Source organism: Nannobrachium achirus, assembly GCF_963921795.1.
Source record: "Nannobrachium achirus genome assembly, chromosome: 9".
NCBI classification, from domain to species: domain Eukaryota; kingdom Metazoa; phylum Chordata; class Actinopteri; order Myctophiformes; family Myctophidae; genus Nannobrachium; species Nannobrachium achirus.
In genome coordinates, this window is record NC_137818.1 from 60632253 (window position 1) to 60648878 (window position 16626).

The 16626-nt window shown below is 42.1% G+C and overlaps 1 protein-coding gene across 1 annotated transcript in view; it reads left to right on the forward strand.

Moving 5' to 3' along the window:
* Positions 1-829: 829 nt before the first annotated feature.
* LOC308291978 (PDZ domain-containing protein 4-like) overlaps positions 830-16626 on the forward strand; it is a gene marked incomplete at both ends in the record, with an annotated part of 59822 nt that continues 44025 nt past the window's right edge. The window contains one exon of the mRNA XM_080734160.1: positions 830-889. Coding sequence (XP_080590286.1) covers positions 830-889 — 60 coding nt within the window. The remainder of the gene's footprint in view (positions 890-16626) is intronic.

Genomic DNA, 16626 nt, shown 5'->3' on the forward strand with positions numbered 1-16626 from the left:
CTAAAGCCTTAATAACTAATCCTATGCCTAAATGGGTTAAAAAAAACACGACTCAGTTGTTGTTCCGTCTCGATCTCGTTCTTCCTAGAGAAAGGGTGCCGCCGTGCGGTGCCGCGCTGTGAGCTTGTATATCTGCTATTTTTCAACGGTTAAACAGAAGACGACTTCAACTTCTACAAAGAGAATGTGCACTGTTCTCTGTAGTCAGCGTTCATGCAGAAGAAGAGGGCTGAGCAGGTCTACGATGTGATCACATCTCATAAGTCACTGGACCGTCACTGAAGGGTCCGAGGGCCTAATAGATTTTTATTTAGATATAAAAACCCATCTCTCTCGGTTCAGCGAGCCCATTCATTCGTCTGTCATCCTTGCCCTTTGCACATCAGTCAAAAACGAAGGTTGCGATGTCGTCTGCTACATAAATACAACCTGCGGGCTTACAAGCACAAGAACTCATCAAACAAGTCTTTTTATGCCTACGATGGGGACAGAGACGGATGGATGGACTTTGGGTTGCGGCCTTTGTACGTGTGCGTTAGCTTTGGATTATGCCCTCGGAATTTCACTGTGAGAGGATGAAACGGCAACAGCAACAACAGTGACGCGTCAAGAGAAACTCACTTCTCTCTGCACTAATCTGCCACGGCTCCACTTTGGTTTCTTTGAAGAGGGAACTGGTGGTTTACAGTTTTATTACCACAACACTGGATGAGGGAAGGGCTCTGGTACTGTCACAGACACAGACTCTGAGAGACACAGAGAGAGTCAGTGAACTGATAAGTTTTGGCTTATTTGGACCTGTACAACCCAGCCCGGGTCAAAGGTCACAATGGGGTGCAACATGTGTGTGGTTCAGAAGCCTGAGGAGCAGTACAGAGTCATGTTCCAGGTGAGTCTCTCTCTCTCTCTCTCTCTCTGTCTGTCTGTCTGTCTGTCTGTCTGTCTGTCTGTCTGTCTGTCTGTCTGTCTCTCTCTCTCTCTCTCTAGGGATGGAACGATATGAACATTTCATATCACGATTAATGTGACCAAAGAAATCGCGATTCACGATATCATCGCGATAATCAAAATCCATTATCCTGGGGCGGAACATTTGCCCCAAAAAATAGCTGATCTACAAGCTCACAACACGTCGCAACGCGACGCGTTGTGAGCTTGTAGATCGGCTATTTTTTGGCAAGACATTTGATAGAGTGAAAAAAAAACTGTTTCAAGTATGTATATTATAAGTAACTTTTACCAATGATAGAGGGTTTAAGTGGTACCACATATGCAGCTCGGCAAATTAAAGGTGAATTGATCCCAATGCATGACGGAGGACGATATCACGATATATTAAATCTCCACGATACGATTATCGTGAGTGTTTTTCATCACGATAAACGATAATATCGCTTATCGTCCCATCCCTAACTCTCACTCTCACTCTGTTTATCTTGCTCCTTTGTCAATCTCTCTCTCGCTTTCTGTCTCTTTCTCTCTCTCTGTCTTTCTTCCTCACTGTCAAAGCATTATCTTGTCCTCCTAACATGCCGTTCACACTGAGCACTATAACTGTCCAAATATAGTTTTAAATATTGTTCCAAGTCAAGTGGACAGCAGAGTTCACACCAGCTATTAAAAAAAAAAGAATACACAAATCTATATAGTAATCGTTATAGTCCAGTAAAAATAAGGCTGAGGTTGGACAACATTTTATTATTTAGTTTTTCAACTGATTCTGACAGGAAATTGGGTCTACTAGCCAGGATAAAAAAATCTACCATGATCTGCTCACTGCAAATACCCACAGTGGCCAAATCAAGTTGGGCTCCATCGACTTTCTATACAGGAGGAAAATACCCAGAAAAAAAATTGCTTTAAGTAGGATTTGAGGGGTCTTACTAGGGGTTTGTCATGATGCTGAATCCATTGCAAGCATTTGTTTTGCACAAAAACATTCATTGGCCCCATAAAACGCCCACAAAACTGTGGAAAAGTGATGACTCATCATCACTTTTCATCACTAAACCATCATTTTCTGGGGCCATTGTTAGCCCAAGGAATGTTTTTTGTGCAAAACAAATGCTTGCAATGGATTCAGCATCATGTCAAACCCCTAGTTAGACCCCTCACATCCTACTTAAAGCAGATTTTTTTCCCTGGGTATTTTCCTCCTGTATAGAAAGTCGATGGGAGCCCAACTTGATTTGGCCACTGTGGGTATTTGCAGTGAGCAGATTATGGTAGATTTTTTATCCTGGCTAGTAGACCTAATTTCCTGTCAGAATCAGTTGAAAAACTAAATAATAAAATTTTGTCCAACCTGAGTGTATTTTTTCCCTAGATTTACTAGAGGCCAGACTGTTGCCTCCGCGATTTGGGCAAATGCTCCCGGCATACAGTCTGGCAAACGGAAATAGAAACGATGAGGATGTGACGCAACCGCTGCCTTGGTGCAGTAACAATAACATGTCCTACTGGAAGCAATATGTCTCCTTTCAACATTTCTGGGGGCGTTATTTCGTCTTTCTCTGGTGTTATTGGTGTTATTTCCATGATGTTTTCAAACGTTTTCTTAGTATACACCCATAACAAGAATATGCCGCTCGAATGACTCTGTCTGTGCGAGTGTGATTCTGTTATGTTTCCAATAGGACTACCAGGGGACTACAGTTCAGTGCAGCAGCTGCTACTTCCGATACTCGCCGTTCGGGAGCTGCCGTTCCAGACTCTATTTAGCATTCGGAGATTGTGGAATAGTTGTCTGGCTACGCGAGACTAACGCTGTAGTGATGCGTCTCAATGTTGACATGTTGTCATGGTGACACACTCATTAAACTCATGCAACAATGCACGTGTTCATTCCCAACACACTGAGACCCTAAACAAATTAGGTGCATCAATTACAGGAATCAAACATAATTATGAAGCCGTCAAGGACAACATCTCTGTCAAAGTGAGACGACTGCCGCGTAATTGTGCTATTTAATCAGAACAGCGAACATGGCAGATGATAGGGAGTTTAACAAGATGAAAACTATATCAATTTGCATTTTAGAATGAGTTGGCAACGACCCCCATTGCAAAACGAGTGAGCAATGATGGAGATTTAACATGGATTTCGTACACTATAACATGTGACATACTGTACTGTATATCACCTCTCCTGACATCCTTTCCAACTATCTATCTAATTTGCCAAGTATTTCCTTTTAATTAACACTTTTTACTAGCACAGCCATTAATCGATGTGGAAATCACTTTGGCCTCTTTGAATAATCCTATTAGTTCCTTTTATTCAGAATAATCACGAGAAGATGATGCCAATAATTATGGTAATGACCGTCACAGTGATTATAATAATCATAGAATAATTATGATCAAAGGGAGTAGAAAAAAGCGAAATTGCACAAGGCAGGAAGATCACTCTGCCTGGGAGAGAATAAAGTGCTGCAGAACAACACAGAGAGAGAGAGAGAGAGACGGGAGTGAAAGAGCGAGAGGGGCAGTGGAAGGCAGGATGGGTGGATTGTTATAGCTGCATGGGCCAAAGAGTTATGGTAGAGAAGGGTTGCCACGGTTACCGCCTCAGCACCCGCGGTCCACTGGGAACAGCCTGGCGTGTAGGTGGATAAGATCATGTGGATGTATTTGGTGCTTAAACCCATTTAGGCCTAGAATTATTGAATGCTTTAACCAGTGAAAAATAGCAGATATACAAGCTCGCAGCGCGGCACCGAGTGCCGCGCTGCGAGCTTGTAGATCTGCTATTTTTGAAAAAATCGTAAAAATGTGTGCAAATCTTTGAATATATGTATTTTCAAAGCGAACGTTTGTAACTCAAATTTTGCTTCTGGGTGGTCCCTGGAACTAAATAGTTTGAGATGGGGTCCCGTGGACAAATTCATATCATTGTGGGGGTCCTTCACGTGAAAAGGTTTGAGAAACACTGACATACTAGTAGTCTCTCAAGAACAGACTAACTGAGCTCCAGTTAAGTGAAAAGGACCTTTTCTTTGACGATGGCTGGCCAGATTGCTGACACAGAAACATAGGATTTTCAAAAAACCTTAGAAGGATTCAAAAGACACTTATAGAATCGGGTCAAAATTCTAATTTTCACGATTTTTCAAAAATAGCAGATATACAAGCTCACAGCGGTGCCGCGCTGCGAGCTTATATATCTGCTATTTTTTAATGGTTAAAGCATAAAATAATAACACTCAATAATGTGTACCCGTTCTAAATGGCTTAAGGAAGCCCCTGTAATGGCCAAAATAAACCTTGTGCCAGATCTTTCACTTACGACAGCGGAGAGAGGGACGCTCGCGGGGTTCACCGCCGCGCGGCGAGACATTATTCAGTGTCCGTGTGACACCCGAAGCCACAGTAATGTTCCATGTTGGAGTCAGTGAACTGAGCTCTGCGTCTGGTGCCTGAGGCAGCGCCAAGAGAGCAGACAACACGTAGTGTGAGAGGCTGAGCACAGCCAGGGGTACAGTAATGAGTCAAGGAAGGGTGGGAGGAGGGGGGGCTGGGGGGAAATATGAAAATGAAATGAGGATGGAGAGACTCAGAGACTGAGAAGGCTCTTTTTCTGCCGTTTGCTCTCATACTACAAGAATAATTGATTTCAGCGCTTCATGGAGCAAGAATGAATACACACTATAAAATAAATGGTGCTAAATCAAATAAAAAAGCTCTCGCCTGGTAATCACAGGGGAACCTTTTGATGCTATACAGCAGTGGTTCTCAACCTTTTCAGGCCGCGACCCCCAAAATAATCATATTTTAACTGGGGACCCCCCCCACCCTTACGAAACACTAAGAGTTGAGGAATAACATTTTGTATAACACGGTTCTATTATGAAAATAGACGATCTACATGCTCACCTCGCAACGCGAGACGTGAGCATGTAGAACACCTATTTTCACAATTTCTGCCTCCAATATTTGACAATTTGGCCGATGTTTAATTTGTCATTTTAGAGGTATTAAAAAGTCTTTAAATTGTCACTTTAGAAATGTGCAGATACCCTCTATATACTTAAACTTTATGTTGGTGTGTTTACTGTTCAGAGAGAAAACAATGTTGCACATTAAGTTAATCATCTGGGGGACCCCGCAAAATAATTTGGGGACCCTCCTAGGGGTCCCGACCCACAGGTTGAGAACCACTGCTATAGCACCTATCTTAAAGGTTCTATAGCACCTTATATACTGTATATAGAAACAGTACATGTGCTTAAACTAAGCTGAAGTATCCTTAGAGAACCATACAGGACTTAACAGGTTCTTTGTACAGCAGCAGTGCTACGGTATATAGCACCTCCACCATATGTATGGCATATGGCAGCTTGAGTGACTTCAGACCTCTGGGGAAAGGGAGAGAGCGAGAGAGGGAGGTAAAATGGAATGTGTTTGTAGTCTGATACATGATGGGAGACAGCCAACAGGGGTTGGTTATAGTGACACGGATTACAATAAGTATATAAAGGTGCAGTAATAAGTTATATTATTTTCTAAAAATTAAATAGCTCTGTATTCTGATATAGCAAGAGTGTTTGTTCACAGGGATCTCCTTGTCTCTCCAGTTCTTTAGAATTATCTGAATTATCTGCTTTCTTCAATTATCTGCTTTCTTCAGTTAGGATTAGGGGTGCCACGGTTCAGTCAGTACGAACCGGTTCGGTTCGTATCTCGGTTTTTGGCTCACGGTTTCGGTACAGTAAAAATTGAAAATTCCAAAATAAAGAATCCAAAATGTTCAGGTAATTTTAAAAATGGGGTTCAATCATTTGTTTCCCCCCTAAAACTTGATAATCCGTTATTATGATTATACTAGCAGGAAGATTTTCTCCAAAAAAGTGTACAGAAAGAGTTAAAACTATGTTTTTATGTGGCCACACCCCAAAAAATAAAGAAATTCGGTTCATTCGGTATGGGCTGTTCGGTTCGCTACAGGGCCATTCGGTCGGTATACTGGTTCGGTTCAGTATTGTGGCACCCCTAGTTAGGATACCAATTTGCTCCAATCAGGAGAGAGAACTCGTACAGGATAGAGGATAAACAAGTGATGACACGCAGAACGGAGCAGACAAATGTTAAACTGGAACACCATAACATTTAAGCTGATAAATGGGAACTCTCCTCCTGACTGGATGAAATTGGCAAACAACTGTATAACAACAATCACTGTCTGAATATAAAGCTTTAACTTTTTCACAAATAACTCTTTGTGTTAGCCAAAAGATCTGTTAGACTCCCTTCAATTATCACTATTATTTTTCACGTTGGTTTTTATGGTTATTTTTCAAGTTACTTGACAAAAACTAGACTCTCTGGGTTCCTTTTGGGAGGTCTAAATTGAACTTTACAAGTATGTAACTCTGACAGTATACGGGTCCATTTGGTTTCATTTGTATACTGTCAGAGTTAAGTGGAGACCTTGACAGTTTGAGAACTACTGATTTAGACCAAAATGCAGGTTTAAATTGAATTCTGCAATGAATCTCTGTATTAACGATTAAACAGGATTTTTTTACAGGCTCCCTCAATTGTATCACGATAATATACGATACCTCTGAAAAGGCATATTGTGGAGACATTGTATCGTCTCAGCGATAATTATCACCATATCGCCCACCCCTATCTTTGAGTGCTTGGATCTTATCTCCTTTCTTCAGTAGTTCCGTTGATCCTATTAATGGTTGCACTGGTTAGTTAGACTGTGGTTGTACTCGTTGGTTAGACTGTGGTTTGCACTCGGTTGTACTGTGCAAGAGAGTAGTCTGTGGACAGACTACTGGTACTGTGTACTGGACAGCTCCAAGGTGTGAATGTGTGTCATTGTGTCAGTATGAAGTCAGGCGTTGCTGAGAAGGAGCATTTGTGCACAGCAAACCTACCCTGGATAGATAAAGGTTTAAAAAAACAACTCAACTCTCTCCCAAGGTTGCAGCCTTGCAAGGTTGTTCCATTAGAGTAGGTCACTAGCAACACAGTTGTACTGTGATGTCTAGACGACTGGGGTGTTGATTAGTGATTCTTTAGAGGGGGCTGGGCAGGAACTAGCAGGCTTGCTTGCAGCGAGCGTGGTCATTCATTAGGGAGGCTCTGTTTCGCACAAAGCTGCCGTGTGTAAGTCCGACTTGACATGACAAGGTACTGGACCGAACGGGGGAGTTGTATTATAATGTGTTTTAATTAGCCTGAAACCACTCCGCATGCACGGGCGTCACAGGGGGGGGGGGGGGGGACTGAGTTACTAGGGCCCAAGGTGGAGGGGCCTTCATTTTTTTTATGCTTTAACGATTGAAAAATAGCAGCTATAAAAGCTCGCAGCGCTTGTAGATCTGCTATTTTTGAAAAGTTGTGAAAATGTGTTCAAATCTTTGAATAATATTCAAAGATTTGAAAGATGCTTAAAAAGTATATGTACTTTTTAAGCGAACATTTGTAATTCAAATTTTGCTTCTGGGGGGTCCCTGGAACTAAATATTTTGAGATGGGGTGGTCTGTGGCCAAATATATATCATTTTGGTGGTCCTTCACATGAAAATATTTGAGCACTGCTGACACAGAAACATAGGTTTTAAAAAAAAACCTTAGAAGGATTTGAAATATTCAGACTCCCCACACATTTTCAAGATTTTTCAAAAATAGCAGATCTACAAGCTCGCAGCGCGGCACTCGGTGCCGCGCTGTGAGCTTGTATATCTGCTATTTCTCAACAGTTAAAGCACAAAATGTGAGTGAATCCTTGTACCCAGGGCCCAGAATGTGGCGTGACACCCCTGTCTGCATGTTGGCTGCGAGAAAAGACTCCAAGCTAATGTAGATAGAGAAACCACAGGCCGGTTGGCAAGGGACATACCGGTAATTGGCTTGAGGTTATATTGACTGGAACCAGTAAGATATTGCATCTTGAGCGTGAGCAATTGACTATTAAACTGCATAAGACATAAAAAAGCACATTTATATGGTAGAAAATTCGATACAAATTATTTATTCCTTTATAAAATGATAAGAACTCTTAAATAAAAGCAGACTCCAGACCCCTCCCCCCCTTGTTACGATTGTAATTAGTGCAGCCATGGAATTAAATCTCTGTTACTACTCACATGTAATGAGGACTTTTCATGCTGTGCATGTGGTTGATTAAAGCGCGCAGCATGTGGCACAGCGTGGCGTCTCAACCACTTCTCAACCTGGCTTCCCTATTTTGGTCGTGCAGTGATTATTATAGGCGAAAATGTACAGAAATGTACAAACATTATTTTACAAAATTGACAAAGAAATTCAAAAATAGCAATGCAGTGCGCTGTATGCTTGTACATAGGCCTATACGGTTTTGTCTGCTTTCCTTTTACGTAAATAGGGCGTGGTTAACATGTAATCACGATTCCCCATTCATAAATATACTACACGTCTGAGGTTTGCGGCTTTGCTCCGCGCTGTCCTCTTAACAAATACGCTTAATTACAGTTAAAATTAGAAACGGTCTATTAAGCGACATATTTTTTTCTTTTTTACTACACAATAAATACGGTGTTGTTAAACAGCTTTTGCTTTGACGTGAGCCCGTCTGGTCTGTATGGAACAGTGGCGTCAGTTAAAAAAAAGCTAAGGTATGGCAACATGACTGGTGTCTTTGCCATACCTTAGCAACAGGCATGATACATTTATTTTAAGTACATTTTATTTTCCCCCCCGTTTCTACGGTTTCTTGGGCTGGATATGGCAGCCTGGAACGGTTGTTCAAGTGCAGCTACACTTGGCATGTTAGTAAACGTGCCACAATTAACAATAATGCATTGCACCCGTGCAGCTGACCTGCGGAACCTGGGAATATACCATTTTTTCAAGATGGGGAGAATACAAGTGTGGAGAATATAATTGCCATACCCAATTGACGCCCCTGGTATGGAAGCAGTGGGCTCCTCTTGCCAGAGGAAAGGAACTCATGCATTTTACATTAGGCCTATGCTCCTCACGGGCTGTGTGGAATGGTGGTGGTACACGCCCATGTTCACCCCATCGCCTCATCAACTCTGAGCCCCCACCACAGCCCAGACACCACCATTTCTACTTGTGAATTATTTTGTGTCGATTTGTTGATAGACAAAATAAAAGACATTGTCCAAAAAGGATTTGCATTCATCGGAAAAGTAATCGGAATCAACAGTTGCAGCCAGCTACATTGTGCTTAATTCGTAAAGAGCTGGGTTAACCAATTTAGAAACGGTACACATTATTGTGTATCATTATTTTATTCATCATTATGTATCATTATTTTAACTATTGAAAAATAGCAGATCTACAAGCTCACAGCTGCGAGCTTGTAGATCTGCTATTTTTAAAAAATTGTGAAAATTAGAATTTTTACCTGATTCTATAAGTGTCTTTTGAATCCTTCTAAGGTTTTTTTTTAAAACCTATGTTTCTATGTCAGCAATCTGGCCAGCCATCCTTTTCACTTAAATGGAGCTCAGTAAATCTGTTCTTGAGAGACTACTATGTCAGTGGTTCTCAAAACTTTTCATGTGAAGGACCCCCAAAATGATATGTATTTGGCCACGGACCCTCATCTCAAAATATTTAGTTCCAGGGACCACGCAGAAGCCAAACTTGAGTTACAAACGTTTGCTTTAAAAATTAATATATTCAAAGATTTGCACACATTTTCACGACTTTTTCAAAAAATAGCAGATCTACAAGCTCGCAGCGTGGCACTCGGCGAGCTTGTATATCTGCTATTTTTCCAATAGTTAAAGCATTCAATAATTCTAGGCCTAAATGGGTGAAACTGCAGATTCGTCTACTCACAGAACCCTCCAAGCAAAGCATTCCCATCTTACACGTCATTGCAGAGCCCACCTGTCCCACACGTCACCCTCCATTTGTTTGTGGTGTTTTGTTTGTTTGTTTTTTCCCTCACCCTTTTCGAAACAGAACTGAGTGCGGGGAGACGGTTTCCATGGCAACTAAAGTCATTAAACAAGCCTAATGTGTTTGTGTTCTCCACGCATTGTCATGAAGATACATGCTGACACGCACACTGTGCAAACAGATGGGAATCAATACAATCTAATGAGCAACTGACGTTAAACTGAGTGAAATGCATGATCGTGTGCACGCACAAGTGCGCACAGGCGCACTATAGCGACTTCACCAAATAGCAGTGCTGTGGAAGAAATACATTCCTTAAGTAAAAGTATCAATAACGCAATGTAGAAATACTCTGTTACAAGTACAAGTCCTGTATTCAAAATGCATTTGAGTAAAAGTACAAAAGTATTGGTTTCAAAATGTACTTAAAGCACGGGTTCCCAAACATTTTGGGCTCAGGGCACCCCTATAAATATCTTTTTCATCCAAGGCACCCCTACACTATATTATATTACCTACATGACATTCATAATTTTCACTCCCAGTACCTTATATTCGTGGCATATTTTAGGGATTATGTCGTGAGGAAAACATTGAGATAATTACCATTTTGGTCAGAACTTACTGAAAATAACTCTGTACTTAAAGTTTAAAATGATACCAAATATTTGTTTAAGTGTTCAGATAAATTCCAAATATTACCAAATGATCTTGCGGCACCCCTGGACTGCCGTCATGGCACCCCAGGGTGCCCCGTCACCCACTTTGAAAAACCCTGACTAAAGGTGGTTGCACACTGCTGCGTTTTTCGGGCCGAATATCGGAGTGAATTTCGGAGCACGCAAATAAAAAAATCAACCTCACGTTGTGTCAGTCACGTTTGCACACTGCCGCCCGTTTCGCGCACCACTCAGTCCCTTGCTCTCTCTATCTCCCTCTCTCTCCTTGTCCTGAAAAACATATTTCGCAACGAAAAACGCAGCAGTGTGCAACCACCTTTAAAGTACCAAAATTAAAGGTACTCATTGTGTATACTCATAAAGGGGCGCGGTGGCGCAGTCTGTAGTGCTGTCAACTCACAGATAGACACTGTGAGTGTTCTCTCCTCCGTGTCATCAGTGCCCATACCCTAAGTTGGGGTATCAAGTGGCCTTTCTGTTTGTAGTTTGCATGTTCTCCCCGTGTCTCCTAGGGTAGGTACCCTAATAAAAAATATGCTGTAATCCTGGTCTCTATACTGCCTCCCCCTGGCCAGCCGGGGCGCCTGATGGAGGGGAAAGGAACTGGCTGGAATAACGTGTTCCTCCCACATGCTATGTCCTACTGGGGAACTCCCCCTTTTCAGGTGATAAGAAGCGGCCTGCTCCTCATACATTGAAGGAGGTTCGGGTCTCTACCCTAGTTGGCTCCCCTAGTTGCCCAGGATTACAGCTTAGGCAATTGGCACTGGGTGAAAAATGGGTTACAAATTCTTTTTACACATTTATGATTTTTTTTATGGAACATTGGACATATTTTCGTAAAGCAAAAGTAGCCTACCTCAAAATTGTACTTTTCACCACTGCCAAAATGTAACAACACTGTAGTGTGTCAGAAGTGGACACACTTGCTTTGCCATTACATTTGATCAAATGTATTTTCCACATAAAGCTACAATCCAGAACTTGGTACACCCACGACCCACCACACATTTACACCCTGGTGTTGGGTAGGACTGCTACTTGTTGACAATGTCAATAAAGTTATTTGAAAGAGTCTGTGTTGCGCACAGGATGGAGACTAGATGCACCGCCATCTTCATTGTAAATCAGACATCGTTGCAGTTACATCTCTCCATATGAGAGAAAGACAATGGACATAAAACATTCCCTTAATTAGTGTCGTCTCTACTCCTTTCTTCCCATTTGGTGATTAATGATTTCTTCCTTGATTGCAAGGACTTGCACTTGTGTGGCCTGCATGGTAGTGGTTCTCAAACATTTTCATTTCAAGAACTCCCATAACTCTGAGAGAATAACAACCCGGTAAGGGTACCCTTGGGGCCCTAGGTACAAGGATTCACTCACATTTTGTGCTTTAACTATTGAAAAATACAAGCTCACAGCGCGGCACCGAGTGCCGCACTGCGAGCTTGTAGATCTGCACACATTTCACAGGTTTTTCAAAAAACTTTTTCAAAATAGCCGCGCTGTGAGCTTGTATATCTGCTATTTTTGAAAAATCGTGAAAATGTGTGCGGAGTCTGAATATTTTTAAAAAGTTTTTTGAAAAACCTATGTTTCTATGTCTGTGGTGATCAAACGTTTTAATGTGAAGTACCCCTAAAATATATGATATGTATTTGGTCATGGACCCCCCATCTCAAAATGTTTCGTTCCAGGGACCAGAATGTTAGCTTAAAAAGTAAAAAAAATAGCAGATCTACCAGCTCGCAGCGCGGCACCGCGCTGTGAGCTTGTAGATCTGCTATTTTTTTTAGCAGATCTACAAAAGCTAAAGACAGGCCCCTCCACCTTGGGCCCTAGTAACTCAGTCCCACTTTCCCCCCCTTGTGATGCCCCTTCCTGGACCCAACTTTGAGAACCCCTCCCTGGGTTACACCTATTAAAGATTATAATGTCCTTTGAAGACGTTGCTATAACAAGTCGCATGCTGATGTCTCTCTACGAAAATAGCAGATCTACACGCTCACAACAGATCTGCTATTTTCAGGGTGAGCCATACAGTAATGTGCAACTAAATATAACTCAGGCGGGTGTCCGGTGGCCTACCGGTCAACTCAGGCTTTACATGTCTCAGATGGAGCAGATATACGCAGTGGTGGAAAGTAACTAAGTACATTTAGTTAAGTACTGGACTTAAGTACAATTTTGAGGTATTTGTTCTTTACTTGAGTGTTTCCAATTTCCAGTACTTTAACTTCTACACCACTATTGCGCTTTTACTCCACTACAATCATTAGAAAACTTAAAGGTACTACTTCTAGTTACTTTGTAGATTCACATTTTATTACAAAACCTAACTTCAGCCATGTACACATTTCGGCCATTTGAAAATAACCGATCTACAAGCTCACAATATATTCAAATCATTTGTATACATATCCAGACTTTTGCTTGTATCAGGGTATTTCTACATTGCAGTATTGATACTAACACCACTGCATATATGTCCCTGTCTATCTAGCCCTCTGTGTGTATGTACATATACAGTATGTACACACACACACACACACACACACACACACACACACACACACACACACACACTGTACAGTTAACTCCCATTAATTATATCACCTGACAGCAGCTCATTATGCTTTGAATTATCAGCTCATTACTGTATGTTGTTGGCCTTTGAGCAGCTGCGCCACTGTGTGTGTGTGTGTGTGTGTGTGTGTGTGTGTGTGTGTGTGTGTGTGTGTGTGTGTGTGTGTGTGTGTGTGTGTGTGTGTGTGTGTGTGTGTGTGTGTGTGTGTGTGTGTGTGTGTGTGTGTGTGTGTGTGTGTGTGTGTGTGTGTGTGTGTGTGTGTGTGTGTGTGCGCGTGCGTGCGTGCGTGCGTGCGTGCGTGCGTGCGTGCGTGCGTGCGTGCGTGCACGCATAAGTGACAGGTAAAAGTGTTATCTGGTAGTTGTAATGTGCTGTTCCGCTTATTACAAGTAAGGGATAACATCTCGCTCAGCAGTCATTATAGAGTGATAGGAGCCCCGAGCCCGACAGGTTGATCATCATCATCAACCTGAAGGGCTGGGCGTCCTGAAGTCCTGCCGCTTATTACCCGGCTACTTAATAAAATTAATAATTTGACTCAAAACTAAAAACAAAACAAAGTATTTCCTTGTTTACAGACGGGTGAAAGTGCGTCCCCCCCAGCGTAACACGGTCGCCTTGGAAAACAAAGAAGTGCTGGTCAAATAGAATGAATCAATTTTCCGTTACTGTGTTGTCTATTTCTCGCCTAAAATGTTTTTAAAGACATTCTTCACAGCAATGTTTAGTTGTAAATGACGCTGTGTGTTTGTTTACATGGTAGACATGTTGGTTACGGCACTAAATCCACGCAGTGCAGCCTGAATGTAGCAGCTGCTCTGAGCCGTTGATTAGGCAGCGGTGAATTATAGAGCGGAGCGGTCATTATTCTCCTATAATTTACCTCTGATGTCAGCGCTCGACCAATCAGAATCAAGCATCCAAACAAGCCGGGTAATAATGCATAATAATACCAGCACTTACAATACTTCATAAACCTTGGTATAAGTTGTTTGTTATGCATAATTACAAACCTTTATAACGAGTGTTATGAAGCCTTACAAGTGCATTTAAAACAAATGCATTATAGACGCAACCTTAATTTAGAATTTTACTGTACCCTAACTTCAATTTGTGTGTGTGTGTGTGTGTGTGTGTGTGTGTCTGTCAGAGTGTTCCAGAACAATCTCACAACTGACAACTTTGAGATCCCATCTCTGAGAATGACTGGTACTGTATATACAGTACTGATGTACTGTATCAGAGCAGTATAATCAGAGAGTGGTGTCACCGCGGGGTCAGAAACAGCGCTGGTCACGTGGTTCATTGTCACTTTACACCTCATAGACTTCAATGCATTTTGTAAACTTCCGGTTGGCCGTTTGTCACTATACGCCAATAGATGTGTGCGTAGAAGACCTGGCCCCATGAAGTGAACGGGAGTGACGCAACTCTCCATTCTAGGGCTCTGTACTGTATATACTAGGGCATACACCAAATATTCGAATATCAAAGCCGCTATTCGACGTTGTTTACCGAAGTCAAATATTCACTTTTTTTTATTTTTTTTTATTGTTTTCTCTTTAATAAATATATAGTTTATAAAGCTTGGCTACAGTAGATAGGAAGTCATAAGAATGAGTTGTCAATGCCCCTGGTGGATGATTGTTTTTTAGGCCGTGACCCCCAAAATAAAATTTACCGGGGACCCTCACCCTGACAAGCACTTGGAATTGTAGGTATTACATTTGTGACTCTGTTCCGCAGATACATATTGTGAAAATAGCAGATCTACATGCTCACAACGCCTCGCAACGTGAGGTGTTGTGAGCATGTAGATCGGCTATTTTCACATGTTCGCCTCTTGCTTACTTAATATTTGACAGTTTGGCAAGTGCTGTCGAATATTCGACTATTCTAATACTTTGAGGTCGAATAATTCGAATACTAAAAATCACTATTCGTGATTGCCCTAGGACAGGGTTTCCCAATAGGCGGCCCGCGGGGGGCTACTGTCTGGCCGCCACCAACCCCAGTAATAATGGTAGTATAAGAGCAGCAACAACACTAGCATATCGTCGTCGTCAGGTGGAAATCTCGTATCTCCAAATTTGTACATTCTTTCGCAAATCATACAAGGCCGTCGCACAAAAGTAGTGAAAACAGCAGATCTACAAGCACACAACGCCTCGCACCGCGAGGCGTTGTGTGCTTGTAGATCGGCTATTTTCACTAGTTTAAATCATTTTTAAAATGATAAATTCAAAACGAACGGTTTTGGACATACAAGATTTTCACCCGACAACAACGAAAACTGTCGCTGGAGTAGTGGGAACGCCACCGTCGCCACTGTGGCCCTCGGCTTGGTACCCTAGACATAATTCGGCCCTTGGGGAAAACTATTTGGGGAACCCTGCCCTAGGATATACAGTGCAATATAGGTAAAGCACAGTACAGTATATGTGCACGTGCTGCAGTAGAGCACCGTATGGAAACTGTTTAAATTGATGGGGTTATTTCATCTCCCACTGAGGTTTGTTAGCTTCATCTATTTCCCTGAATATTTGAGCCAGTCTTTTTAAATCAATACTTTTCGGGGTGCGGCGGCCGCTCTCTCTCTGGATAGTGTGTTGACCACATAATTGCAACGTCCCTGGTTCCAGTTGCCATCCCTGGCTAAAAATATAACCTAAAAAAGATAGAAATCAATACTTTTATCGTTCTCATAAAATGGCTAGTATTGACGACACACCGCGTCAGTGTATTTAAAAGTAGGACGGTGATATGGAACAACGTGGACTGGGGTTATCGCCGCAGCTCCGCTCTGTCTCGGGACTAATTGATTTTTGTGAAGAGGTGAAGGCTGCACCCCTCTGAGCCTGAGAGAGATGAGAGAAATCAATTACCAAACCCAGTACAGTTCAATATGTGGAGGGCATGGCTCTGAACGCCCCTCAGAAACAGGCACGTGCACACATAGACATCTAAGTTGGCTTGAGCCCCTGTCCTTTTATCCATCCTTAAAAAAACTGCCCTTTCCAGACCATGAATGCAGTTTTTACTATGGTGAAAGAAATGCAAATGCCCTCTTTCCATGCCATACCTGAAGGCAGCATTCAAGAGAATTGCCTTGTCCAAACTCTCCTGAACTTGAATGCAGCATCTTATGTTGAAATAATTGCCTTCTCCATCCATGCTGTTACGCCACATCTCCAGTATTCACTTGATTATGCTTAGTTTAGTGTGGCATCAAGTACCTTTTGGTGAAAATATCGAAAATAGCAGACATCCAAGCTCACAACGTGTCGCAAAAGCTCACCAAAAGGCCCTTTTAGAAATGTCATCCCCCGCCTCTCTAACATTCTCTGCACGTCCCTGCTCAGAAACACTCCCAACTCCATGGCTAGGAATAAACTAGTGTATATGGGGCGCTTGTGTAAGTGTGCTTGAGTGTGCATACAGTACATGTTTTTGTGTGTGCATGTGTGTGCATACTTTTTTCAA